The following is a 27,467-nucleotide window of genomic DNA, read 5'->3' as shown; positions in this document are numbered from 1 at the left end:
CCAGCCTAGGGAAAGGAACAGCAGGCGCAGCTGGTGATGTCCCGCCGTGGGGCTGCAGGGCGGATGGCGGCGTGCCCATCAACGCGCCGCTATCGGGGCGGACACGCAGGTATCGGGGCCGACAGCTGCTGTTTGGCGGCTCCTCCGTGTCACGCCGAGCCGCGGAGCCAACAGCCTCGCCCCTCTCCCGGAGAGCGCCTGGTGGAGCACCAACCGCCCCGCCCGGAGCCACGGCACTGGTCAATGGCGGCGCACCAAGAACTACAGCTCCCAGCACCCCCTGCGGCGGCAGCTCCGAAGGATGCGCATGCGCCCCGCGCGAACTCCCTTTCCCGGCAGGCCGGCCGAGCGCCCGGCCCCCTCCCCTCACCCTCAGGGCCGTGACGCGCTCGCCGTGACGCAGCGCGGTGACGCAAAAAAGTGTGCGCCCTCCAGAGCGATCGCGGCCGCCGCGGGGTGTGCGGGGCCGGCAGCAGGGGCCGGGGGCGGCGGCGGCACCGCGGGGCAGCGCTCAGGTACGGGGGCCGGGGTGGGCGGGACGCGCCGCCGCCGCCGCTTCCCCGGAGCCTCGCCGGGCCGGGCCGGGCCGGTTGGCGGCCGCGGCCTCCGCGCCGGGCAGGGGCAGCGGCGCGGGGTGTTGGGGGGGGCGCCTCAGGGGCGCGGGGTCGGCTGCGGGTCCGCCCCCGCACTAGGGGGCGCCCTCGGGGCGGGGGGCCCGGTGGGCCCGGCCTGGCCTGGCCTGGCCTGTCCCCCCCGTCCCGTCCCGTCCCCCCCGGCGGGACCGGGCCTGCGCCGCCCCGCCTGGCCCGGCCCGCCCCCTGCGCCGGCTCTTCCTCCTGCGCCGGGCCCGCTCGGGCGGGCGGATCTCTGGCCCTTCGCTCCCCCGCTCTGGTCTCTGCCGACCTCTAAACGTTGGGGCCGCCCGTGCGTCCCGCGGAGCCGGGCCGGGCCGTGCGGGACCCCCCGGCAGCTGTCACCGGCCGCCCCCGCGAGGCGCGGCCCGCGTGTTTCCCCTTGCAGCCCTGCGAAGAGCAATTGGTGTTGAAACGGAGCGGAGCGGGGCTTTTTTTTTTTTTTCTTTTTTTTTTCCCCCCTTATTTTGTAGACAGCAGAAGTTTGTTCCTGTTTTTTGGGCTTGTCGTGCCAGATCAGAACGTAGTTCTAAGTTTATTTTGTAAAAGGAGAAATTTTTCGTGTCCTTAAAATGCCTTAATTAAAAAAAAAAAAAAAAAGAAAAAACCCAAAACAACTGAGTTTTTAAGCAAATACTTAAAGGCAACATTAGGGATATGTTCAGTATAACAGCCAATTTGGAGCTCTGTCAAACAAGAAGTTGAACAAACGTAGCCTTCCCTCAGTGTAGGAAGGACATCAAACCACATTTTTGTGCTCCAGAGATTCTGAGGCTTTTCTTACTTGGTGGCTTTGTTATTTCCACAAGTGAATTTCAGTGTTGACACTTTGTGATACTTTAACTTCCACGTGGTTATTTCAGGCTCAACAGGTTTAGACAAATATCTGTCAGGTGCCTCATCTCTTTAAAGGATATTTGTGATGGGAGGGAGAATTTTATTTTTTCCTAAAGTAAGGAATTATTTGTGTTAAAGCATTAGCATAAATGAACCTAAAAATGTACTGCTCAGCTTTGCTTGGCAATTAACTAGATTCCAACTCATTAGTGGCACATTAGTCTTCCCTACATTTTGTCCTCAGCCATACTTAGAATCAGTTTTGGGAACAATGTCAAACTGGACTATTTAAGCTGGCCCAAAGTGCAGTTATTGGAATTTGAGTTGCCCCTGTGCATGTGGAATTACAAATCTTCATGTAATTTTTGTCCTTTAATGTGAGCATTAGTTTAAATGTGCAATCTTCCTACAAAGTTGATCAAAATTGTGGTTTTTGGGAGATTTTTTTTTTTGCTTGACATATAATTTTTTGTTTTATTATATAGCTCATTCATTTTGCATTTAAATTGCTAAGTTAGGCCTTTTATGTTCATTTCCCAAATAACCAAACTGTTGGTTTTCAGATTTTACAAGTGTGTTTATATTCTCTAAGAGATTTCATGCTTTAAAATGTTTATCTGTGGGGAGTCAGTGTGTTCAGAGCCTGCTGATCCTTTCCCTGAGCTCAGCATCAGTCAGGGAAAGAGCTGCAGTGGTGTTGCAGTTGGTGTGAGGCTGCACTGGACAGCAGGGTGGAGCTGGATTGCTCCAACTGCTCCAGGCACTCAGGCAGGGTTTGTGGTGAGAGGTCACTGGAATTTGATTTCCTCACTGTTCAGAGGTGTCTCACTGAGGTGACTCAAGTGTCAGAGGTTTCAAAAACATGAGAGCACCTTGAGGAATCTGTGTCTCAGTACTCTCTGGGTTTCCCTTTAGTGTCACATTCTTACAGCCAAGCTCAGAAGAGAGAAATGCCCATAAATGCTTTGCTGTGGCACAGCAGTGCCAGGCACTGTTTGGCATTAGAGGCTTTGCTGTGGCACAGCAGTGCCAGGCAGTGTTTGGCATTAGAGCCTTTGCTGTGGCACAGCAATGCCAGGCAGTGTTTGGCATTAGAGGCTTTGCTGTGGCACAGCAGTGCCAGGCACTGTTTGGCATTAGAGCCTTTGCAGTGGCACAGCAATGCCAGGCAGTGTTTGGCATTGCAGCCTTTGCTGTGGCACAGCAGTGCCAGGCACTGTTTGGCATTAGAGGCTTTGCTGTGGCACAGCAATGCCAGGCAGTGTTTGGCATTGCAGCCTTTGCTGTGGCACAGCAATGCCAGGCAGTGTTTGGCATTGCAGCCTTTGCTGTGGCACAGCAGTGCCAGGCAGTGTTTGGCATTGCAGCCTTTGCTGTGGCACAGCAGTGCCAGGCAGTGTTTGGCATTGCAGCCTTTGCTGTGGCACTGCAATCAATGCCAGGCAGTGTTTGGCATTGCAGCCTTTGCTGTGGCACAGCAATGCCAGGCAGTGTTTGGCATTAGAGCCTTTGCTGTGGCACAGCAATCAATGCCAGGCAGTGTTTGGCATTGCAGCCTTTGCTGTGGCACAGCAATGCCAGGCAGTGTTTGGCATTGCAGCCTTTGCTGTGGCACAGCAATCAATGCCAGGCAGTGTTTGGCATTGTAGCCTTTGCTGTGGCACAGCAGTGCCAGGCAGTGTTTGGCATTAGAGCCTTTGCTGTGGCACAGCATTCAATGCCAGGCAGTGATTGGCATTAGAGCAGTGCCAGGAGCACCAGGCACAGTGTGCTGGAACAGCCACATCTGGCTTTGCAGTGGCCACCAAGGTGGCTGAGACTGCAAATATTTGTCTTTCAATGTCAAATCCTTTGAGTAAGTGCTTTATGTTTTGTTAATATTGATTCTAAATGTATTTTGGCAATAACACTGTTTGGGATAAATTCCCATTCCTTAGCTTATTAGATGTTCAAAGTGAAATCTGTAGTAGGCTGTGATTTTCAAAACTTATTAAGAGAAAAAAATAACATCCCTCTGCCCCCTCCCCTCCCCAAATTTAAATCTGATGGGTTTTGCTGGTTCTTGGAGAGCAATTTAAGATTGGATTTTTTCAGCAATTTGTGCTGAAAAGGGAAGGAGTGAAAGTCAGAGCTGTTCTCCCAGGTTTTCTCTCCATCAGGCTAGGTGTGTTGCTGACAGTTACAGGTTGGTTCATTTCATTTATGTTCTTGTCTTCTCTGCAGAGCTCTTCACTTTGATTTAAGGTGGAATTCTTGAAAAAAGTGAGCACAGTAGGAGTTTCTGTACTGCCATCTAAAATAATTGTATTTATTTGAATAGACTGGAAGGGATAAGTCTGTGGAAGAGAGGAGGTGCCTTGGCAAGACATTCATTGTCACTGCTGAGTCCCAGTAGAAAGGGTGGCATTTCTATGCTATAACTTCATTTTAGGAAAACAGCTCTGTCAGCAGCAGTTATTTAGACCAATAATGAGCTTTATTGAGGCAGGTTTTAGGGATAACTGGGATTGTTCACTTGGTTTTGGGGTAGCACAAGGTGTCCCAGAGGGCAGTGAGCAGTTCCTGTGGTGTTCTGGCTGGGACTCTGTTGACCTGTTGCAGGTACTGCTGAACCTTTTCTGTTTTCCAGCAGGAGTAGTTGAGGGTTGTTAGAGGAAGTGAATTGTTTTCCAGGTTGCAGGGGAGCCTGCACAGGCCCTGAACAAGCTCTGAGGTCACAGGGCCCTTTTTGCTTGAGTACAGAATGGAGATAGGGATGTCTGAATGTGGATTCTGTTACAGCACTTGGGTTCTGAGGCCCAGAGTGGATTTGTCTGAATGTTTTTCTGTGATATTTAAAAGCTCTGAAGAGCTGCTGGCAAGTGGTGTTCAGTTAATGAAAAAGGAAATGGAACTTAATGAGCTTGGAGTAGTTTTTATTTTTGAAGGTGTTTTGGGAGTGTGTCTGTGTGTACAATCTCATTATGTTTTTACCTGCATCTAGGTAGTGTTTCTTCCTAAGCAATTTATGCATTTGCATTGAATTTCCCGATGTAGCTCTGAAATGAATGAATGAATAATGAGTGCCCTAGATAAAATCATAATTACTTGTGATTTAGGAAGCATTATCTTTCTTCATGCTTAGGTAGTTTTTTTGTTAGCATATGTCCAGTGCATATAGTACTTAACAAAATGGTATTCTAGTAGTCACAGGTTTATCTTTTCATAGTCTTTGGCTGATAACTTCTGTGCAGTTTCTGCCAATTTAATCTTCAGCCAGTGTTCTTAACTTCATGTTTCCCATTAACTAACCAGTCACAGTACGTTAAATTCAGGAGCACCTATGAGACAAGAGGTAGAACTGTAGGATTGTTCATCCATTCCCTGAGTGAGAAGTTTTAAACCAATTGGAGGTGTCCAGCACACAATTAAATTGTGGGGATGTTTTTCAGAGACAGCTTGGGCTATAAATGCATGTGTAATCTCTGCCATGGCTGCCTTTAGTTTGCCTTTTGACTGACTCCTGAACATGTACTTCAGGAGCTGATGTGTATGTCACTGTCTTAAACACTTCTGTATTTAACACTGGTTTGAAAGCTTCTTTCTCTGGGTCAGTTATGACAAATGGGTATTTAATCTCATGACAGATGGGTATTGGCTATGTTACGGCTAATGAAATGCTGGAAACCTTTGTGTGTTTTTGGATGTGAAGAAATCTGTTTTGCTTGGTGTACTCTCCCCTGCATCCAATACCAAGTCAGTTTATGAATTAGGTTTGGGTATTCCTTCCTCCAGAAATTACAACTCTTCACAGCAATCACAGTCTGTCAGGTTGGAAACTAGGGGCATGGCAGTACCTTGAGACAGATTTTGTTCTAGTTGAAGCTGTTAATATTTCTAGTAGGTTTTTATCAGTTCGACAAAAGCTGACACCTGGAAATTTAAAGGCTTAAACAGAACCTACAGTGATAGTTCCCTTCATTAAATGATACTTCAACAAGTCACTCAGTGCTGTAGGAGTATCTCACTTTTGAGGATGAGAAGATAAATCTTCTGTCAGCTGCTGTCATGCAAGTAAAGGTTGATAAATCTGAAGTAATTGCTCCAGTGCTCCCTCCTGTGATCATCCTCCCTTTCTCCTGGAGCCAGTGGCTGTTCTTGGGAGCCCTGGGGGAGCTGTGCAGACCCTGAGGGAGCAGTGGAATCCCTGGAGGAGCTGTGCAGGCCCTGAGGGAGCAGTGGAAGCCCTGGAGGAGCTGTGCAGGCCCTGAGGGAGCAGTGGAAGCCCTGGAGGAGCTGTGCAGGCCCTGAGGGAGCAATGGAAGCCCTGGAGGAGCTGTGCAGACCCTGAGGGAGCGGTGGAAGCCCTGGAGGAGCTGTGCAGGCCCTGAGGGAGCAGTGGAAGCCCTGGAGGAGCTGTGCAGGCCCAGAGGGAGTGTTGGAAGCCCTGGAGGAGCTGTGCAGGCCCTGAGGGAGCAGTGGAAGCCCTGGAGGAGCTGTGCAGGCCCTGAGGGAGCAGTGCCCGCCTCTTTGCCGCCATGGCTGCCCTGGGGCTGCTCCCGCTGCCTGCAGCACTCGGGGGCTGCCTCTGCTCCTCAGCACTGTGGGCCCCAGGAGTTTGTTGGCACCTCCAGCGCTGCCTGCAGGGCATTAAAATGGGATGAGGACACTGATCACAATTTTGCTGTCCTGGCTGGGTTGGTTCTTGAGTAAATCACCACAAAGGGTAACTCAGGTCTGCTCCTGGAGTTGAGGTAGAGCTTTTGAAAGGCTCAGGCAGTGAACACAGCTGTGGTGAGCTGTGCATTCCAGACAGCCTGGTCAGGGCTGGGGAGCACCAGTCAGGACTTGTGTTCAGAGGTGCACATGTGCTTTAGTCTGCAGGCAAAGGACTGGAAAGAAACTTTCACATTTGAAAGCACTGTTCTGTCACTTTGTCTTCTCACTCCTTTTTGCTGTGTATTATTTGCCTCTTTCAAATTACTTCTAATATTTAATTTAGATTGTTTCAAAGAATAAAAGAATAAAAGAGTGGGATTTCTTGCTCATTTTTATGCCTTTTTTTTGTCCCGGTTGTTACCTCTGCCTTAGGCTAAGCCATGACTTCAGGATCTGGGCATGTGGACTCCAAGGCTGAGCTCACTACCTTGCTTGAGCAATGGGAGAAAGAACATGGCAGCGGGCAAGACATGGTCCCTATCCTCACCAGGTAAGATCTATTGAGCAAATCCCTAAGGCTGAATGGCTGAAGTTACATGACAGCAGCTTTTACCTTGTTTTTTCTTGAGGTGTTCACATACCTGATAATCTGTAATTCATTTTCTTGGTCTAGAAAATGAGCCATTAGTGTGGTATTTAAATAAAAACTTTTAATGACATCTTACGCTGCCTCTACAAATTCTCTGAAATAGCAGAAGTCAGGAGCATCATTAAATGTTTGAAATAACTTTGGTATCTTTACTTGAAGCTTGTAAAACATTCATTGTGGTGGGAAGCAAGGTGTGAGAGGTTTGAGATTGCAGTGATGTTGATCAGATTAAATGAAAGGGTGAGAATAGGGTGAGTAGGAGGAGCTATATTGAGAAGGTATTAGTGAAGCTCATAGGGTATGTTTAAAGTGAAATTTTAAAACCTGATTGTTTTTTAAGCTGTGTGATGGTCGAGTGGCATTGTGTTGTGAGAAAAATGCCCTGGTCCAGTAAATTATTTGGGGCTGTTTAGGTAACACCATTCCTTATAAGGCAGTATCTAGTACAAAAGAAAGATTTGAATGATCAGTTGCATTTGTGTTTTCCCAAGCCAGGCTTCATTTGGGTAGACTGACATTACTCCTGCTTTAAGGGGAGATTTGCAGAAGTTGCCCCAGTTCCTCCCAGCTGTGCTGGCAGATCCATGGCCTGCCTCACGTGTGCAGGACTCAGCTGCTCTGCAGTTCAGGAGCAGTCCAGGTGTCTCTTCTGCCTTGTTGGGTCAGACAAGTCAGTGCACAGAGCTGGAGCTGGCACTGGCTAAAGTAACAGGAATCTGCTGGAGGTTCTTTGCTCAGGTCTGTGCTGTGCCTCACCCACTGGGCACAACTTCTTTGCTGTTCTTACTGCATTTTAAAAATAGCAGCATAGGAGGAGGAGATGAGCAACAGAAAGCTAGCCCTAAACACTTGAAAATTAGTGGGTCTCTTGAAAATCATGAGACTGGTTTTGGTGTATCTCACTGTGTTGTCTGAAGGAAATCTGTGCTATTTCAAGGCTTTTTCTTGTGGGCATAACCAGAAATTTACTGTGTTTGAAGAAATTTAAAGACATTTGAACTAAACATGTATTTTTTTGTGCTTATAGCAGTCTGGCACTTCTTGCTCCCTCTCAGCTCCTGGAGCTCCCTGTATTATTTATGCTCAGACAAGTCTGATAACTTTGTTGGTTCTCAAGGTTTCTGTGCAGCAGGCAGAGTGGTTATGAATGGTGAAGGCTTGGGTATTTTTGCTTTAGTGGAGATAGTACAGATTTATTTAAGGTAGCTGGCGATTTCACCAGAAGTTAAAATCAGAAATTAGATTTACAGTGCTTCAGTTATCAATGAGAGCCATGTTTCTGTTTGTAGGAGAGAGTTTTAGCTATTTAGATATTTAGAGTTGCTGCTAGAGATGCTCCTGAGGAATCCTCACCAAGTGGAGCTTGCAGTGCCAATGTCCTGAGGCAGAGCAATGCCCTTGCATATTGGTTTGGTCTTAGGGCAGAGGAAGCTGTGGTCATACTTGTTGGTGAGTGATATTTCTCTACTTCCTTCCTCCTTGTGAGCCAAATGAAAGAAAACTTCCCTGTGTGGATGGGGGTCTGTTGAATGTGATGCTGAGGCAGCACAGGGGGGAGTGCAGTAACAGGACAAGGACAGCAACAGTTACAGCACCAGTTACACACCACAGCTGAGCTGCCACTTCCAAAAAGATGGATTTACAGACATTTGAGTGTTAGAAGGTATGGACTGAAGAAATTGCTTGGAAAGCCTATCAGCAAAAATCAGATATGTAACATACATGGTTTTCAAAACTGCTGTAAATTGAAATGATACTGTAATAGTCTTACTTCATAGATTGGATGCAAGTCATGTTCAGCCAATCAGGCAAATTGTGAGACTCAGATAATTTATTGTGTCCCAGGAGCCTCCTTCATCAAGGGAATAAATCAGCAGTTTAACATTGTAACTTCATCTCCACAAACCAGCTGTATTGTGGTGTGGGATCCTAGAGCACCTTATGCTCTGGCAATCTGCTGTAAAGGCTCAGGTTGGTCATTAATGCCAGGTGATGACACAAAGCAGGATTAGGGTGGCTTTGTTGTTCCATCTGGATCACTGGGGGCCTTGCAGAGTTGACAAACTTTTCTGTATACCCCTGCTCCCAAGGTGAGCTCAGTTTGTGGCAAGTGGAAATGAGGATCTGACTAGCTTTCCAAACACAGTTGTAAAGAGGAAAAAAAAATAGAAGTAAAAGGCTCAGTGTAAATCCTACATCTTGTCTGCAGACTTGGAAGTGGCTGCAGAACCAGTATAATGCCAAGTGAATGAAGGAAATCTTGAAACTTGAATAAAAGTTCTGTGGTTTTGTGAATTGTGTTTTGTCACAGCCCTGTATACCAGGTGCCTATGTTAGAAGGCAGAAATGAGCTTTGGTAGTTATTTGACACTCGGTTGCTTCAATTGAGAATTGCCAAAGCTGTTGGATCTAGATAGATTTATCTAAGTCAAGTCACAAACCACCTTTGTATGTGTTAGTTAAAAGAAGGGCATTGTAAGCAAGCTTGATTTTACTCCTTTTTTCATTTTTGAAAGTAAATTTCAAAGAGGCAATGTTTGTGTGGGGTTTTTTGTTTTTTTTTTTTTTTCTAATTTTGGTCAAACAGTTGTGAATAATTGTTTCAAAAGCCTCCATAATTAGTGATTCACATTTGTCTTGCTTTGAGCCTGTGATAATGTTGTTGTCCCTGGAAGCACTGGGAGCTGGCTCGCTGCTTGGCTGCCTACCCAGACAGGATGCACTGGCCAGAGCGTTGTGCTCACTTTCCATGCTGCTTGTCTGTCCTTCCTGGCACATCACCAAAATGCTAATTATCACCTCAAAAGACCTGACAAGGCGAGAGTGCTGCTTCCCAGCTCCCCATTTGTCTGAGTTTTCTGTCAGCAGACATCCCTCAAGCTATTAGTTCTCATGGAAAAAAATGAGGAGCTGGCAGTGCAGTATTTAAGTGACTTGCTTGTGCCAGAATTTCTTGAGAGCTCAAGCTGTGCCACCTATTATTAACAAGGGACACAATTTGCATCCTTTCACAATCAGGCTTATAAAAGTAAATATTGGAACCCCACAAGATCAACAGCTTGTTGAAAGATAATTGTTAGATCAAAGGCAAGCAAGAAAGTTCTCTGCTCATTCCCAATGAGCTAATTTGCTGTTCCTGGAATCTGGCAGGAGTCATCCTCTGTCACACTGGCAAGTCAGTGTAGCTCACAGAGGCAGGACTAAGAACATTTTTGCCTCTAGTCATGCCTGGGAGCACTGGGTGTTTTCTGGAAAGTAACAGACACGGAATAGAAGTCAGCAATGTTCTGTAAGGGAAATCCTCTGTGAAAGACAAATATTTTTCCAGGGATTACTGCAGCCTTCCAGCAGTTTTCCCTCCCCTGTGATAAACTCTGCCTAGATAAGTACTGTGAGATATTAAGACCTTGTTTTAAAATGCTGTGCTGCACATAGATGCTGCCTCCCACTCTGAACCTCTGTAGAGGGGAAGGAATCATGTCTTATACCAAGGAAATGAGATTTAATTTTCTAATGTTTTTTCAGTTGAATTGAGTGCTCTTTATCTCACCTCAAACTGCATGGAGAAGGTCAATGAATGACTATGGAATTATTTATTCCTTGACCATGAGATAATTTTCCTCTTCTTGATTTTGTGTAAATAATAATAATAATAATAATAATTAATTCTCTTACTGCTCATTCTAAATGAGTTAGAGTGTAGGATTTCTTATGTCTGCTAAGGCTGCTTCTAAGTTTAGGGGGGGGGCATACCACCAAAACAACTCAATTTTGTTTTTTTGATAGAGAGGAGCATTTAATGTATTTTGAGGATCTGTGAGCAGGGAGCTGGCTGAGTTTCTCCTTGTCTTATCCGTGGTGGTAGTTGACGCATGGTAAAAAGTTGATAACTGAATAGAGGTTACACAGCACTTAATAAAACTATTTAATATTTATTAAATATTAATATTTATATTTAATTCTGCAACACAATTGAATTTTAATGTGCAGAATAACAAAAAACTGTGCAGGCAGTTTGAACAGCTGCCCCTGCACAGACTGAGCAAAGGGAAGGAATAAGTTGCCTGCTCAGGACTTGCTCTGCTGCAAAAGAAAGACTCTGTGGTGGTAGGAGGTACTGCTCAAGCCCTTTATTGGCTCTAGTTCTCTACACTGTGTGTAGAACACCACAAGGAGTCTAACATGAGTAAATAAAAGGTGTTGGCCCTTCAGAGTGTCAAAGTTGATGCGTCTCTGGGGTGTCACTATGGGTTCAGTGCATTTTGGAGCTAAAAATGAGATGAGATAGTAGGGGCCAGTGTTTTCTCTCCCCCCTGTTGTGGCCAGTCAGAAATCCTCTGGTGGCACTGAACACTGGTGAGAGCTGCTGGGCTGGTTTGCAGGGCTCTGCCAGGTGTGTGACTGAGGAGCTGTGCTGCAGCAGTGTGAGTGCTGCTCACTTTGTGCTGTTCCTGCTGCAGGATGTCCGAGCTGATCGAGAAGGAGACTGAAGAGTACCGCAAAGGGGACCCTGACCCGTTCGATGACCGACACCCAGGTAAGGTGTCCTGGCAGCCCCAGCTGTGCCCCAGTGCTTACTGGTAGCTCTGTTCAAAAGTAAACAGCTTCTAGCCTGGATGTGCCAACTCTGATCGAGGTCTGACTGCTTTTCACTGGGGAGTTGTGCTCTGTAGTGCTGACTCTGGAGCATCCCCAGGCAGTTTGAAGGTAGCAGTTCAGTATTAATGTTGGCATGTTGAGGTAGGAAGGTGAGTGCTGAGTGTTTTCCTGTGTTCCTGTTTGTCCCACAGGTCGGGCAGACCCCGAGTGCATGCTTGGTCACTTACTGAGGATACTCTTCAAGAATGATGATTTCATGAATGCGGTAGGTTTGCTCTGAGAACTTTCTCTGCCAGCTCTTCACACCACCTTACTGCTTTTATTTCCTCTCTGCTGGTTGGCCTTGTTAGTTGTTTAATATTTATTTTAGTGGTGTCAGAATTCTTTTTTCCATAATACTGGATTTTAAGATGGGTTTAAGAGCACCTCTTTTGCCACTATTAGAGTCACTCAGATAAAGGGGAGTTCATGAGCTGTTGGAATGTGCGTAGCAACAACTGAATTAGTTGTTTTCAAGGTGTATCAATCTCTTTAAAGAAAATGGGGCTTCTTTAATGAAAGTCCGAAAACATAATTTCTTTCTATAATGAAGATAATGCCACTAATTCCAGTGCCTTGTTTCTGAGTGCTTGGAACTACTGGGCTGCCTGCAGGAACAGAAGAGCATGTCAGCTCTAGGAGACTCAGGCAGAGAATCAGGAGGCAAGAGTCTGCCTTTCCACTTGCATTGCTAAACTCTAACATGACTTAATAGCTAGAATTTTGTGACCTTTGCATGCCTGCAAACACCTATATCAGTACACATTGCTGGAAGGATTCTGACAGATTGCTTGCATGTCTCTCTCTGTGAAACTGCAAGTGATAAGGAAATACACGTGCAGTTAAAAATGTGCAATTTCTTATGTTAATTTTTTTCATTGCCTTTTAATGTTTGTACTGTTACAGTTTTTCAAGGCACTTGTCTTTACAGATCAGTTCAAGATAGATATTTAGTCAGTAAACAGCAGATCAGAGGCTCTCTGCTTCTCTGAGAAGTAGTTTTGACTTCTAAGGCACTGAGGGAGCAGGCTAAAGGCTGGTCATGTTGAGATGCAGGGCTTAGAATGACATTCCTTACTTTATTATTTTCCTGCCATGGGAGCTGTAAGGCTTTCACTGCTCTGGGTTTGGTCAGAGTTGAATTTCAAACCTGTGCTGTTCCTGATCTTCTCCAGCTAGTGAATGCTTATGTGATGACAAGCAGAGAACCTCCACTAAACACTGCTGCCTGCAGACTCCTGCTGGACATCATGCCGGGACTGGAAACTGCTGTTGTCTTCCAGGAAAAGGTATCACCTGCACTAAAGCTTAAAGGGTTTTAAGCTTGCTTTATTTGTACTCCAACAACACTTCCCAAAGGAGAAGCCAGTAAAAAGCTGTATTGAAATCCTGTGTCTGGGAGCCAATCTGTTCAGTCTCACTGATGGTCTGGGGCTTTTTGCTCTTGGCTTGTTCAATTAATCAAGTCTTGGGTATTTCATAGCTTTTTAAAATGTGGTGTGACTGACTGAAACAGAGGAGCTGGAATTTAATGTAATGTTTTGGGAATTGTTGCTTTACAGGCCTGTGAATGGAGCAGGCTGTGCAGAACATGGAGGACTTGCCCAGTAATCCCCAGCTCTGGCAGAGCAATAGCTTTCCTAGAGCTAAGTGATAAGCAAGTCATACTTTAACTAAGCAGTCTAAAATCCACAAGCTTTGTGGGCATTATCTGGAGCTGTGATAGACAGCTGAGTCAGACTTCACGTGTTGACAGATGAGTTGTTCTGAAGGAATGCACACAGAGTGGAAAGTGAGGAGAAAGTGAATTTCACTCAAGCCACAGTTTCCTTGTCTGTAAGAATTAATATTTTTCTGAAGCTTGGAAATGAGGCAGTGCTGTATGTAAAAGTTCTAAATTAATTTCTCTACTATTGGAAATATGCAGATGAATTCTAAAGCGTAATAAAAGATAATAATGTGCTCCCTTTGTGAAAGATTTAATTTAATTTGAGCTCTTTGTGATCTGTCCAAAAGCTGAGGCTGGGAAGCCTTGATCAAAAAACAATTTAAAACCAAAACAGTAATTCCCCATTTGAGGAGAATATAGCTATTTCCAGAGATAAAAGCTTTCTGTAAACTGAAATGAAATTAAGTTTTGCACTGAGGGACTTTTTTCCTTTTGACTTGAGAACATCTAGAGCTCTGTTCTGGCACTTAGGGCTCCTGTATATAGGAGGCTTTGGGAAGAGGGTGTTGTTCTTGTCACAAAGAGGCCCTCTAGCGACCAAGGGATTTCACAGCTCATCAGTTAGACCTTTTTTTTTTTTTTGATTACGTAAGAGCAATAATAATGCAATTGTCTTTAAGTATATAACAGGCAATAAAAATCTGTGAGCTGAGAGTTCCTGTTAAAATGTGTCTCTTCATTATTACTTTTCACTGATCTTCTATTGTATTGTACCTGTAATTCAAATTATGTGCAAGATTTCTGTCACAATAATTGTTGTTGATGTTTCTAAATCCAGTGGCAATTTAGAGGAAGCGAATTGATCTTTCATTCCAAACCGTTGTCTTTCTAATTGTCTGTTTTAAATTTGGCCAAATTTCATTTTATTTGATATAAGTTCAACACAGCTTATTTGAAGTTTGCTAAATTGCTGGAGATTTTTATTAGTGAAACTGACCAGAACTTTGGGCTTGTTTGTTTGGACTGATTCATACCTGTAGTGTTTTGCTGCCTCCTAGGAAATACCTTCACTGGCCACTTTTTGGATTTGTGCAGATCCAGGTATCTGATGCCTGGGCATAGCTTCATGCCACTTAAAGATTTAGGGATGGGGGGTCTTTTTGTATGTTGTTTTTTTGGTTTTTTTTTTCTTTTTTTTTTGCTTTTTTTTTGTTTTGTTTTGGGGGAGGGTTTTTTTGGTCGCAGCAGGTATTTTTATTCATTCCATGCTTGGTGGGAAATCCAGCCTGGTCATTACTGCAATAAGAGAGAATTCTTCCCAAAAGATGCTTTCACTGTGACTGAGAAGTTAAAGATGAAATGTAACTGTTAGAACTGGTTTCTTGTTTTCTCCCTTCTAGGAAGGCATAGTTGAAAATCTCTTTAAATGGGCACGAGAGGCTGATCAGCCACTAAGGACATATGCAACAGGACTGTTGGGAGGAGCTATGGAAAACCAGGATATTGCTGCAAATTACAGGGATGAGAACTCCCAGTTGGTAATGATCTCTCAGTCACTTTCCCTTTGTGGAGTACAGTTACCTCTTTATAATTTTTATTTATGGGGAGCTCACATTCATGGGTTAATATATGAGTCTTACAGTGGTTGTAGTACTGTCTGTAAGGGTCATGGTTTCCATCCTTTCCTGCCTGAGTTGGAGCATGCAGTCTGATATTCTGTTAACAGCAGTTGTATTCCAAATGCCAATGGAAGCCTAAGAAGTCAAATACTTTTTAATGAGCTCATATTCATACTTTCCTTAAAGAACAACTTTCAGAAGCTCTACATCTGTAACTATTGCACATTGTGGTTTGCCCACCAGACAGAGGTTTTAAAATGAAAGGTGAGTCAACATGGAGACAGCTATGACTTCTCTTCTAAACATTAAAAGTAAAAGCATGACCTTTGGTTTTGTGGAGCTGCAATTTACCAAAGCTGCTGCTTCCAAAGGGAATGTTACGTTTATTTCAGGCAGGGCAGAGATGGTAGAAGGATGCTGCAATCTGGTATGTGGTTCTGTTAGCACCACTATAGCTCATCTGCTCTTAATGGCTTTCCAGCCACTTCCTTCTCACATGGGAGACATGGTGCTGATATTTTAGAATGAGAGTTGCTGTAGCAAAATGGATTTGAGTTCTCTCAGTCACTTTGAAGTTGTTATGTCTCTGGGCAAATGTACACAACAACGTACTCTGCCCTGTATGTTGTGGAGGGGTTATATGATGATAACTAAAAATATGGCTGAGGTGAGTTGCATGATCAAAGCAAGGAGTGTATTCTCATGAGTGCTGCTGCTTCTCTGAACCAGGTGGCTCTGGTGCTCCGTCGGCTACGAGAGTTGCAGGTCACTGAAATGACCACAAAACAGGAAAACAAGCGCCCCAGTCCTCGGAAAGTGCCCTCAGATCCTCTGCTGCCCCTCGATGAAGAGGCTGTGGATATGGATTATGGGGAGATGACAGTAGATGGAGAGCAAGAAGAAGTTTCTGCTGATATGGAGATCTCCTTTCATCTCGATTCAAGTCATAAGACCAGCAGCAGAGTAAACTCTGCTGCCAAGCTGGATGATGGGGGACTGAGAAGAAGCAAATCAGGGAAGCAGCACGAAAGAGACGGCTTCCGCAAGGCCAAGCAGAAGCTGGGCTTCTCCACCTCGGAGCCAGAGCGGATGTTTGTGGAACTGTCCAACAGCAGCTGGTCAGAAATGTCCCCGTGGGTGATTGGCACCAATTACACGCTTTACCCTTTGACTCCTGCCATAGAGCAGAGGCTGATTCTTCAGTACCTGACTCCCTTGGGGGAGTACCAGGAGGTGAGCATATGAAGGTGGGAGGAAGCACTCTGTGCTCTAATTCTCTGTACAAAGCTGAGTGGAATTGTGGGGGGAAATTGGCAGAACTGCTCTATCACGCTCTGATTTTTCTTGTCATGATTAAGACTGGTGACTTTTCCTGAGTTGTTGATGACTTCTAAACTGATGAAGTCATTAGTTTGAATATTACTTGGTGGGTAATACTCAAACCTGAACCTAGCAGATGTGTGGTCTGGAAGTTGGAGCATGGCCCTGTGGATTTTGTCCCACGTTCCTGCTAAATTTAGTGCTTGGAAGCTTTGTTTGAAATGCAGACATTTCCTGTTTCCTATGGTGGATATAATAGAGTCCTGCAAGTAAAAGTCTGAGGAAATAATCAACTTGAAATTCTAAATGAAGTGGTTTGTGTAACCTCTGTAGTGGTTCTGAGGAGAAGTGGCAGGGCCTATGTTGTGCAGATGCTTTTGATAAATGGTAGTACTTAAATGGACAAAATAATGTGACTGTGTCAGGTTTACTGAAGAGTGTTTCTTTTTTTTTTTCTTTTTTTTTTTTTTTGTGGTTTACCTTAATTAGTAACAGAACAAAGCAACACAAGTTTTGCTTTGTGGTGGATGTTGTGTGTGCACATGTGTGCCTTGTTTCTGTGAGACCCAGTGAAACCATTACCCCCTAACACCCTGCATGCAGACTGGATTGCTTCATATGCCAGCAATAATAGGCTATAAAAATAGGAATTACTAGCATAAAGGTGTTACAAAGAATGATGCAAAGGGTTTTGGTCTGTTGCCCTGCTCTCCTGTTTTTTCTGTTCAGTTGTTGGGTAGTTGTCTTTGCACAGATGGAAGGTGGAGCCTCTCTCCAGGGTGGTATCTGTGTCTTCCATAGCTGCACTTGGAGGAGAGTCTTAAGATTTCCGTGTGGCAGCTGCCATGCACCTTGCTGCAGTCAGCAGATGTAATACACGAGGTCTGTTAACCTTTATTGCTTCCTATGGATGGAGCTGGTTACCTCTGACCTCTCATAACAGGTATCTGCTAATAGGGGAAAACTGGGGGTTTGAGAGAGTATAAACCAAGAGAGACCTTGTAATTCCCATGAAACATTCAGCTAGTGTCCCATTTTTGTTTTCTCAGCTGCTACCCATCTTTATGCAACTGGGATCAAGGGAGCTGATGATGTACTACATTGATTTGAAGCGAACCAACGATGTGCTGCTCACTTTTGAAGCCCTTAAGGTAAGCTTCTTTCAAAATATATAAAATATACCATAAATATTGTAAAAACATGGAATATATACTTGCTATGTGTCAAAGGCAAGCGCTCATCTTCTTTAGGCTGATGTCTTGCAGCATTCTCTGAGTGTGGAAGTGGTGTTCACTCAAGCTGAATGTATGGCAGTTTTGGTTTTTGAAGTGTCAAGCACTTAAAATGAAAAAACAGGAAAGGAAGGAGGGAATAAAAAGATCTTAATTGTGCAGGAAGGGCCATTATGTTCACCTTTCAGCTACCTATTTGAAGATGATAAAAATTCCTTTTTCTGTCAAATGATTGTGTTCCTGCTGCCCTTAGATGGCATTCCTGAGTTATTCTACTGCCTGCCATCTCAAAGGACACTTTTGAGGGGTAAGGAGCATAAACATCTTATTCCCAGAAGCTCCAGCATGACATCTCTGATCTCAGTGGTTTAAATACTAGTTTTGTATGAGTGGTCATTAGGGTTACCTCCCCAAGGTAAAAAGCCACACAAAATAACCTTATTCAAGCCAAACCTGCGGTGCAGCAGCACAAGTTAAACTTTTCTGTGTATTCTTTCCCTCTTTTACAATAACTTCTCTGCCTCTGATCCTCCAGAGTCTTCCTCTCTGTATCTTTGTCATTTGCCTGAGAATTTATTTTGAAGGAGCAGTGTTCTGCAGTAGCTGTAGGTTACTTCAGCTGGGAGTAGAGTGGGGTGTACAGTGGCTCTTACTGTTTCCTCTTAAGGTGTGGGTAACACAGAAAAGCAGTGTGCAGTACACTTCAGTGCAGCTGCAGGCTTCCCTTTAACTGCCTTTACACCTCATTTTGTAAAATTCCTTCTGTCAGCAAGATGTCATAATCAAAATATGAATGGAAGTTTAAATAGTAGTGATAATAGAAAGTGAGTGAATTTGAAGACAATAAAAAGACCTTAAGGTGGCCTGTTGGATAATTTCTGAGTTGCTCTGCTTTTCTAGTATTTTTTTTTTTGCAAGATGTGTAAAAAAAATGGTAGTGCCTCTTTTGGTTTTGTTATTGGGATAAATACTGCATTGTGGATTAAATGTAATGGGAGGAGGAAGTGAGGTTCACAAAGCACAGAGCAGTTACTTTTTCTGCTGTCTGTTTTTCTATGGGGTGGGGATGGAACTGATGGCAGTTTCAAGAATCCTAGTCTAATCTGGTTTTATGATTCCTTAGCATTTGGCATCATTGCTGCTGCACAACAAGTTTGCTACAGAGTTTGTTGCTCATGGAGGAGTGCAGAAGTTGCTGGAGATCCCTCGTCCTTCCATGGCAGCCACAGGAGTGTCCATGTGTTTGTATTACTTGTCATACAATCAAGATGCTATGGAGAGGGTAAGAGCTGTTCTTGTACTGTAACTGCAGTCATTCCCATAATTTCTCAGTGTTTCTACCTGTGTTCAAACAGTGAATAAGCATCTTCTAAGCTTAAAAGCAAATTTATATGGATGATTAATTGATACATGCAGAGGCTTTAGGAGGTATATGAATAATAGTGTATTGTTTCAAGGTATGTATATGAATAACAGTGTTTTGTTTCAAGGGTGTGGATTTCAGTTCCTAGGGAATTAACTGAAGACCTTGTCAGCATTGTCTTAATACTTTAATCATCCTTTTCATTCTATTCTTCCCTCTTTCCCTCAAAAACTCCCAACAGAAAATTCCTTCATTCTCATTTGTCTTTCTTTTCCTGTCTGTTCCAATGGACTGCTACACCTGAGATTGTTTTTCCTCATGCGTGGTTCCAGATGTTCTGCCAGATGTTATCCCCAGTATATTCAGATACCAGGTAGAGGAGGTGTCTGTGGTACATTTTGGATTTCAGAGGAAGCCAGCTTCAGGGTACAGTCACTTGTCAGGTAGTCCATGTCAGACCTCAGGTCTGAAGCTGGTAGCACTGTATTCTTTGAGTGTATCCGACACCAGCAGAGAAGAGATGGAAAACTCTGCTGACTTGGCACACAGCAGCTGGTGCCAGCACTTCAGTTCCTCTGACTGAAGTGTCACTGACCCTGACAGAGGGTTCCCAGTTCCTCCTCAGTAGAAGTAAATAGGCAAATGCAAAATTGCAGTTCTGAGTGCATGGTCTGCACATCTTGGAGACACAGCCTGAGAACAGGAAAAGACCAGCTCAGTTGTCTGTTTCCAGAGAAATTCAGGCTTTAGACTTGGATTTGACAATCTTTGCAGTTCCCCTAAGCTTCAGTGCTGCCAGAATTTGGTAGTACCTTAACATAGCATAGGGTACTTGGTTTCACTGAGCAGAATTTGTGTTTCTTCAGTGGAGACCTGTCTGCCTCTAGCAAAGCATTCTTTGGATATGTGGAAATGGTATGGAGAAGGACTGGAATCATACTACACTAAGGCTGCTGTATTCATTGTGCTTTACTCTGGGAATAAACCAATTTCTAGTCCTACATTGCCAAATCATACTCTATATTAGTCTTTATTAGCCAGCAGCTTTTTTAACCAGTCTGGAAATGGGACTTCTTATTTCATGTCAGATGTCTGAAGTCAAGCTGACAATAGCTGATACTTGTCCTCTGCTTCTCAAAGACTCTTCATTCTCCTTGGACCAAATCTCTTAAGCAATCTGTTTGAAGTCTTCATCCAGAATGTTCTTTTGCTTTCCAGGTGTGCATGCACCCCCACAATGTGCTTTCAGATGTGGTGAACTACACCTTGTGGCTGATGGAGTGCTCCCATGCCTCGGGCTGCTGCCATGCCACCATGTTCTTCTCCATCTGCTTCTCCTTCCGAGCCGTGCTGGAGCTCTTTGACAGGCACGATGGGCTGCGGCGGCTGGTGAACCTGGTAAGGGCTGTGGCTCTTTAGGGGACAGGGGCTTAGTGGCATGCTTTGCACCCTGTAAATGCAACTGTGTAGAGTTTTGTTCTTTTGTTTGGTTTTGTTTGGAGTTCCCAAGAGATGGAGGGGTGGGTTGAGTTTTCTAAGGAACACTTGCATGCATCCTTTTATCTTTATTATGCTTATTGCTATGATTATTGTCTAGAGACTTTATACACTTTGGGAGCTTTTTTTGGGTTAAGCAATACTCATTCAAACAGTGGTGGCTTAGTGGAAGTCCAGATGTTTGTTGCCACTCCACGTAGATGTGCACCTGTTGGATGTGGATCAGTGCAGCCTTGTTCCAGGAGGGGAATGGCTGTGTGTGTGCTGCAGGAGCTGTGGTACCTTCTGGACACAAGTTCAAGACATTGTTCATGTAGAAAAGCTGCAATGCCTTCAGGGTGTTACTGTGCACCCCTGCAGCTCGGGCCCTGTCTAACTCAGGGACATTAGTGCTGCAGGGTGCCAGCACACCTTGTGGAGCCATATTATGCTTAAGAGTACTGAGCACAACACTGCCTCGAGACCTACACTGATGTAACTTCTTTAGCCTGGAAAAAAGGAGCTCAGGGGTGACCTTGTCACTCTCTACAGGTGGGGGTCGGTCTCATCTCCCAGGCAGTGAGTGACAGAATGAGAGGACACAGTCTTAAGCTGTGCCAGGGAATGTTTAGGTTGGACATCAGAAAAAAATTCATTGAAAAAGTGATTGGGCACTGGAATTGTCTGCCCAGGGAGGGGAAACGTGTCTCTGGACATGTTTAAAAAGACTGGATGTGGCACTCAGTGCCATGGTTTAGTTGATGAGGAGGTGTTAGGTCATAGGTTGGAGCTGATGATGTCAAAGGTCTTTTCCAACCTAGTTCATTCCGTGATCCTGTGATTTCTGTCCTCATGGATAGTGAAGGAGAGGGCATGGTTCAATTTTGACTGTTTACCCACACAGACCCTTTTCTGTTCAGACAGCCTTTGTCAGCTCTCAGTGTGCTTCTATGTCCTGTACAGCAAAGGCAGTGTTAGTGTTTGGTGTGAGAGCAGCTGACACTTGCAGATGCTTTTTTTCCTGAAGACTGAGCTGCTGAACCATTTTTTCCCATCCCCAACTTCTTTCTGAAGATAAGCACTCTGGAGATCTTAAACCTGGAAGACCAAGGAGCCCTGCTGAGCGATGATGAGATCTTTGCCAGCCGGCAGACAGGGAAGCACACGTGCATGGCGCTGCGCCGCTACTTCGAGGCGCACCTTGCCATCAAACTGGAGCAGGTGAAGCAGTCGCTGCAGCGCACCGAGGGCGGCATCCTGGTGCACCCACAGCCCCCCTACAAGGTGAGGAGCACTGCAGGCTTCAGCTTTGCACCAGCTTCTTGCATTTCTCAGTTGAATCCAAGCTGCAGACATGTGCAGATCCCTTTGAAGCCAGTGCAATAACTAGGCAGGCTGCAGTTGTTTTATTTGTACCTTTTTCCTGTCGTGTGGAATGGCATTGTAATAGGGAAATACAGAGGTTTGTCTGAATTACATTTGATGAGGGCTCCTGCTCATGTGCTGTGGTTCCCTTTCCATCTCTCAGAAGCTCAAAGGCAGGTTGTTTTTGATATTTGTATTTGATACAAATATCAGATATTTGTTTGTATTTGATATTTGTATTTTCTGTGCTGTGAATCTCTGAAAGAACAAAATTTGTATATGTATAGAGGTCCTTAATGCTGAAAAACTCAGAAATAATTTTAATTTGATAATGATAACTGGAATGTCTTTTGAACACCACTGTTTTTAGAAATGATCCATGAGATCCAGATAGATAATAATCATAGTCTTGGCCATGATTTTTCTTCCCTGATTTCTCCCTGCAAAGCTGGTTTTATTGATTTGTTTGTTTGTTAGGTTTTTATAAAACTAGATTTTAGGGCTGCTGGTTTTGAGAAAGTACATTCACCTGTGGTTCCTGATTTAATTTATGATAGTTCTCTGGAGGAACTGAAGTAAGAAAATATAAGGGAGCTTTTGCTTCTGCAGAAATCACTTTTTTTCTGTAACTAAAAATGTATATAAAATGTTGCTTTCTCATGTAATTAAAAATATTGAAAGGCAGACTTTCTAGGATTATTTTTTTATTCAGTATACTTTGTAGTCAAAACTTAGAAACTGTAATTGAATATTTTTAGCAACATTTTTAGTATTTTAGCATAAATGTATATTGAATGATGGTGTAGTAACTACTAGATTAGTAGCTTAAAAGCAGAGTAGAACTTTAATTTAATATAGCTTTTCTTCTTAAATTTGCCTTAGCTTTCTGAGACTGTAAAAAAACTTTAAGGATATTATCCTTAAGCTTATTATTGTGTATTATAGTGACAGTTGCTATATTCTTTTATAACTGGGGAATAAACCAGAAAGTAAATACTTAATCTGCAAGACACAGAGTAGTCTAATCTTATAGATGCAGTTTTCAGTTAAATCCCAGCAGGGAGGGATTTGATGTGCAAATGTGTAACCCTTGTGATCTAATGGTGTCCCTTGGACCCTGCAGGCCTGCTCCTATACTCATGAGCAGATTGTGGAGATGATGGAGTTCCTGATCGAGTATGGTCCAGCACAGCTTTACTGGGAGCCAGCAGAGGTTTTTCTCAAGCTGTCTTGTGTCCAGCTCATGCTTCAGCTCATTTCCATTGCCTGCAACTGGAAGACGTACTATGCAAGGTGAGCTCTTTGCTGTAGTGCTCTGTTTGATAGGCAGGACATTACAGTTCCAGATTTTCTGCCCTGATATTGTTTAAAACAAGCACATGCTGGCTATGCTGTTAGGGCCTGTGCTGTGGCCACACAGTGCTTATCAAAGCTAACTCTGGGGAAAGCAGGACTAAAATTTTAAGGTAGAGAGAGGGATGTCAAGAAATTTCTGAAGAGCCAAAATCCCTCAGGCCTTTGATTAGTATGACACTGATTTCTCAGAAAAGCTTCATCACAGTTCTGTGCCTCTTTCTATCTGTGTCAAAATTTGTTTACCTTTTTGTTAAGAGAAAGCCTAGAAAATGATCCAAGAAGAAGGTGAAATCAAGGCATACCTTAATCCTGGAATGAGGTGGGCCAGGACTCCCTTCTTATTTCTGCTGCCTACAGGAGCTCCTTGCCTAACTTAAATTGAAAGCCTTTGAAATCTGTTTTTGCTTCTGCAGTTCCCTGCCTCCCTCCCACTCTCAGGTTGCACTCTCCTGCCTGGGTAGTTTGTGTTCTCCTGTTTCTTTCCTTCTGCAGCTGTTTCCTAATTGCTCTCTGGGTTAACTCCTACCTTTCCACACAGGTTAAAAATTTCCTCTTTTTTGCATTTTTCTGCTCTCTCACCTGTTGCTGAACATCCCTTTTCATCTTCCACAAACCTGCATCTTCCTTAAGCCGGAGCCTGAGTTGGTGTCTTTTTGACTCTCAGAGTTGTCTGGTTTACTGCTGAACAGTTTCCCTTGACTTAAGATAAACTTCCTTGCTAGTTAACTGGTGACAGAGTATTTTTGATAGCACTGTTTCCCTGCTAAGATGTACAGTTAGATTAAATTTAGCAGCTTAATTTAGAATGGTTTCTTTAGTAAGTCCTAACATTCTTATTTTTATAAATACGGAATTACCATGCTTTTAGGAGCCTGTGAGCCATGTGGGATAAGTGCTGGCAGACTGCAGGCAGTGGTGTGCATGTGAGCACTGCCTTCTATGGAGACCAGCCCTTTTCATTCTAAAATCAAAAGGCACCATCAAATGCAGCAGATGTGACTGATTTACTTCCATTTCTTGGAGCAGAGTAAATGGAATACTATTTTATGTTATTGGAACAACTCTGTACATGCAATTCTAAGAAGTCCATCTGTTGCTGTCTTCCAGGAATGACACGGTACGATATGCCTTGGATGTGCTGGCCATCCTGACTGTAGTACCTAAAATCCAGTTGCAACTGGCAGAACCTGTGGATGTGTTAGATGAAGCTGGGTCTACTGTTTCCACTGTGGGTAAGCAGAATATGGTCCTAATGACTGACACATTTATCAGTTGTCTCCTGCTACATGGGTTCTGGCTGGCTGTTCCTCACCTGCAGTGAGACAAGGGTTAAAGTAATTAATGTAGTCAGAGTTACTGTCAAGGATGCAAATAAATGGGAGAGTGCACTGTGGCTAAAATTGTGTCATGATTAGCACTGAGGTTGGGTTACAAATTTAGAGGCAGGTCTTTCTCTTGCACTTGTTTTCAAGAGCTCATTAAATACAGGTGGAGGCAAATATACTTTTGTAATGGGACTATTAGGTTTCCTGAGTTTGTCAGAAATTTAGGTCTCCTGAGGATATGACATCTGGGAGTAAGGGAGAGGAACAATTATTGCTGTGTGAATTATGTTCTACCTGCTTACCTCCAGGTTCAGCATATAAATGACTGAGATGTGCCTGGATCAGATCCAAGGCTTCTGCTTTAACTGGAGCCTCACTTTTCTTTATAAGAAAATAGAAATAAAGGCAGACGCAATACTAGATATAGGCAAAAGACAATTCCTTTTGCACAGAACATCCTAGGCAAACAGCAATTCTGTGAGGGTTTTGTTATTCTGAAGCAGATATGAAACTAACAGGAATTCTGTGGGGGAAAATAGTCGCCCTAAAGTGTTTTTTTTGCCTGATTCCTTTTGGAACTTGTGATATGATTATTTTGTCCTCAATGACTTGGTCCCCTTCCTTCCTCTTAGTATTTACTTTGTTGGTGTTTGTACAGGGGTTGCTCTATGCAGTAGGAATCAGAGCATGTCTGTGCATCTTGCTCTGTCCAGATACTGGCCTGTGCTTGATCACCACATCTAAGAGTTTGTGTGACACTACGTACTGATGATGAGGTGGAGTACCAGCAGGGCAGGAGAATATTTTGCTAGGGAGGTAGAAGAATATGTCTTAGACTAGTTAACAGAACTTCAGGAATTTCTGGAATTAAGGGAAGTACCTGTTTTCTTCAAATTCACTGGAAGACTCCTTTACTTGTCGGATCAACTTGTGTGAGATACATGTTAGAGTAATAAAGAACCTGTTTCTTTCCCTCACTAGGTATTAGTATCATCCTTGGGGTTGCTGAGGGTGAGTTTTTCATCCATGATGCTGAGATTCAGAAATCAGCCCTTCAGATCATCATCAATTGCGTGTGCGGCCCAGATAACCGGATCTCCAGCATCGGGAAATTCATCTCTGGGACTCCTCGCCGAAAGCTCCCTCAGGCCCCCAAGAGCAGCGAGCACACGTTGGCCAAGATGTGGAATGTGGTGCAGTCCAACAACGGCATCAAGGTGCTGCTGTCGCTGCTGTCCGTGAAGATGCCGATCACTGACGCCGATCAGATCCGGGCCCTGGCCTGCAAAGCCCTGGTGGGGCTGTCGCGCAGCAGCACCGTCCGGCAGATCATCAGCAAGCTGCCCCTGTTCAGCAGCTGCCAGATCCAGCAGCTGATGAAGGAGCCGGTGCTGCAGGACAAGCGCAGCGAGCACGTCAAGTTCTGCAAGTACGCGGCCGAGCTGATCGAGCGCGTCTCGGGTAAGCCGCTGCTCATCGGCACCGACGTCTCGCTGGCGCGCCTGCAGAAGGCCGACGTGGTGGCCCAGTCCAGGATCACTTTTCCTGAGAAGGAGCTGCTGCTGCTGATTCGGAACCACCTCATCTCTAAGGGCCTTGGGGAAACGGCGTCTGTCCTCACGAAAGAGGCTGACCTGCCCATGACTGCAGCATCCCACTCTTCTGCCTTCACCCCTGTTGCAGCCGCTGCCTCTCCGGTGACTCTGCCTCGCACTCCTCGCATAGCTAACGGCATCTCGGCCCGTTTGGGTAGCCACACTGCTGTAGGTTCCACTGCCACCTCTGTCCATGCTCAGGCAAGGCCGTCTGCATCCCAAGGTCCACCTGCCCTTCCAGGCCCTTCTTACGCCAGCAGCTCTCCTCTGATTGGCAGGATTAGCTTTGTCAGGGAGAGGCCGTCTCCCTGCAACGGCAGGAAAATCAGAGTGTTGCGACAAAAATCGGACCATGGCGCCTACAGCCAGAGCCCAGCTATCAAAAAGCAGCTGGACAGACACCTTCCTTCCCCACCCACGCTGGACAGTATAATCACAGAGTACCTTAGGGAGCAGCACGCCCGCTGCAAGAACCCTGTTGCCACCTGTCCCCCTTTCTCTCTCTTTACTCCCCACCAGTGTCCTGAGCCAAAACAGAGGCGCCAGGCGCCCACTAACTTTACCTCACGGCTGACCCGCAGGGCGGCCTTTCCGAAGTACGGAGGGGTGGATGGTGGCTGCTTTGATAGACACCTTATATTTAGCAGGTAAGGAAGAAAACTATGTTGTGATCTCTCTCAGGATGTACCCTGTGCCAAAAGCCTTACCTGGATTCAGGCTGTGCAGTCCCACGGTGGAGTATCCTTAGAGACAAAAGAATTTTCATTCACAGTGACAGTGAGAGATCCTTGAAAGGCATTTTTAGTAGTCGTTCTCTTTGTCTTGTCCTCAGTGCTGATCCTTAGTACACAAAGCACACTTTATTTTCAGTAGCAACATTGACTAATGAAGCTGGTAGCTCTTTGTTCTCCTTTGGAAGGTGAGTATGCAGCACCAACTCTATGAGAATGTAACGTAACCTTGAGGATGGTTGGCTGACAGATGCAGGACAGTGAAGTCTGTATTTTGTTCTTGCAGCTGAATCACCAGCACCACCAGTGGCCTTTCCTGAGGTTAAACTGGAAGGTGATGTAAAGTTTATTAAAACAAAGGTGACACGTTCATGAGGGCGTCTTCACAGTGAAAGCAGTGTCACTGGGGGAAGTTATGATGCCAGGATGTTTTTTAGCTCATGTGACATCCTCTTGTGCTAAGTGTTTCAGAACTGTTAGGAATTTTTTTGCTAGCTCTCTGTATTGACTCAGGTGTTGACCTTACAAGTTTTCCATCAATCCAGCTTTGAAGATAGAGTCCAAGTGCTTCAGCTTAATGATGTGCTTTAACAGAAGTACCAGTGGAAAACAAACCTTGAAAGACTGCAAACACTGTTGTAATACTCATGCACTAGTCTTCAAACTGATACTTGGCTTACTCTAGAGAAAGTTATAGCTTGTACCTGTGTAATCTTTAAGAGCTTTATTTAATATCACACAGCATTTCAGTTTTGCTTCTCTCCTTTGGGTTACCCGTATGTTTTTGCCTTCTCTAGGTTCCGTCCAATTTCTGTGTTCAGGGAAGCAAATGAGGATGAGAGTGGCTTTACCTGTTGTGCATTTTCTGCAAGAGAACGATTCCTAATGCTGGGTACTTGCACGGGGCAGCTGAAGCTCTATAATGTGTTCAGTGGGCAGGAGGAGGCCAGTTACAACTGCCATAACTCTGCCATCACGCACCTTGAGCCATCCCGGGTAAGGAGCCACAGGGCTGTTCTGAT

At 44.7% G+C, this 27,467-nt stretch overlaps 1 protein-coding gene across 1 annotated transcript in view; it reads left to right on the top strand.

Moving 5' to 3' along the window:
• The first annotated feature begins 359 nt into the window (after positions 1 to 359).
• Positions 360 to 27,467, top strand: part of DCAF1 (DDB1 and CUL4 associated factor 1) — a 48,698-nt gene continuing 21,590 nt past the window's right edge. Inside the window, exons 1-15 of the mRNA XM_074550062.1 lie at positions 360 to 515; positions 6,540 to 6,657; positions 11,217 to 11,293; positions 11,547 to 11,620; positions 12,570 to 12,683; positions 14,464 to 14,601; positions 15,412 to 15,915; positions 17,052 to 17,153; positions 18,358 to 18,516; positions 19,816 to 19,995; positions 21,148 to 21,357; positions 22,562 to 22,731; positions 23,902 to 24,026; positions 25,101 to 26,361; positions 27,243 to 27,441. Of these exons, the coding sequence (XP_074406163.1) occupies positions 6,548 to 6,657; positions 11,217 to 11,293; positions 11,547 to 11,620; positions 12,570 to 12,683; positions 14,464 to 14,601; positions 15,412 to 15,915; positions 17,052 to 17,153; positions 18,358 to 18,516; positions 19,816 to 19,995; positions 21,148 to 21,357; positions 22,562 to 22,731; positions 23,902 to 24,026; positions 25,101 to 26,361; positions 27,243 to 27,441 (3,423 nt within the window). The 5' untranslated portion in view covers positions 360 to 515; positions 6,540 to 6,547. The remainder of the gene's footprint in view (positions 516 to 6,539; positions 6,658 to 11,216; positions 11,294 to 11,546; positions 11,621 to 12,569; positions 12,684 to 14,463; positions 14,602 to 15,411; positions 15,916 to 17,051; positions 17,154 to 18,357; positions 18,517 to 19,815; positions 19,996 to 21,147; positions 21,358 to 22,561; positions 22,732 to 23,901; positions 24,027 to 25,100; positions 26,362 to 27,242; positions 27,442 to 27,467) is intronic.

This window comes from Zonotrichia albicollis, chromosome 12 (assembly GCF_047830755.1).
Source record: "Zonotrichia albicollis isolate bZonAlb1 chromosome 12, bZonAlb1.hap1, whole genome shotgun sequence".
Lineage (NCBI taxonomy): Eukaryota > Metazoa > Chordata > Aves > Passeriformes > Passerellidae > Zonotrichia > Zonotrichia albicollis.
Note: the sequence above shows the minus strand (reverse complement) of the source record. Positions and strands in the feature narration are given on the sequence as shown.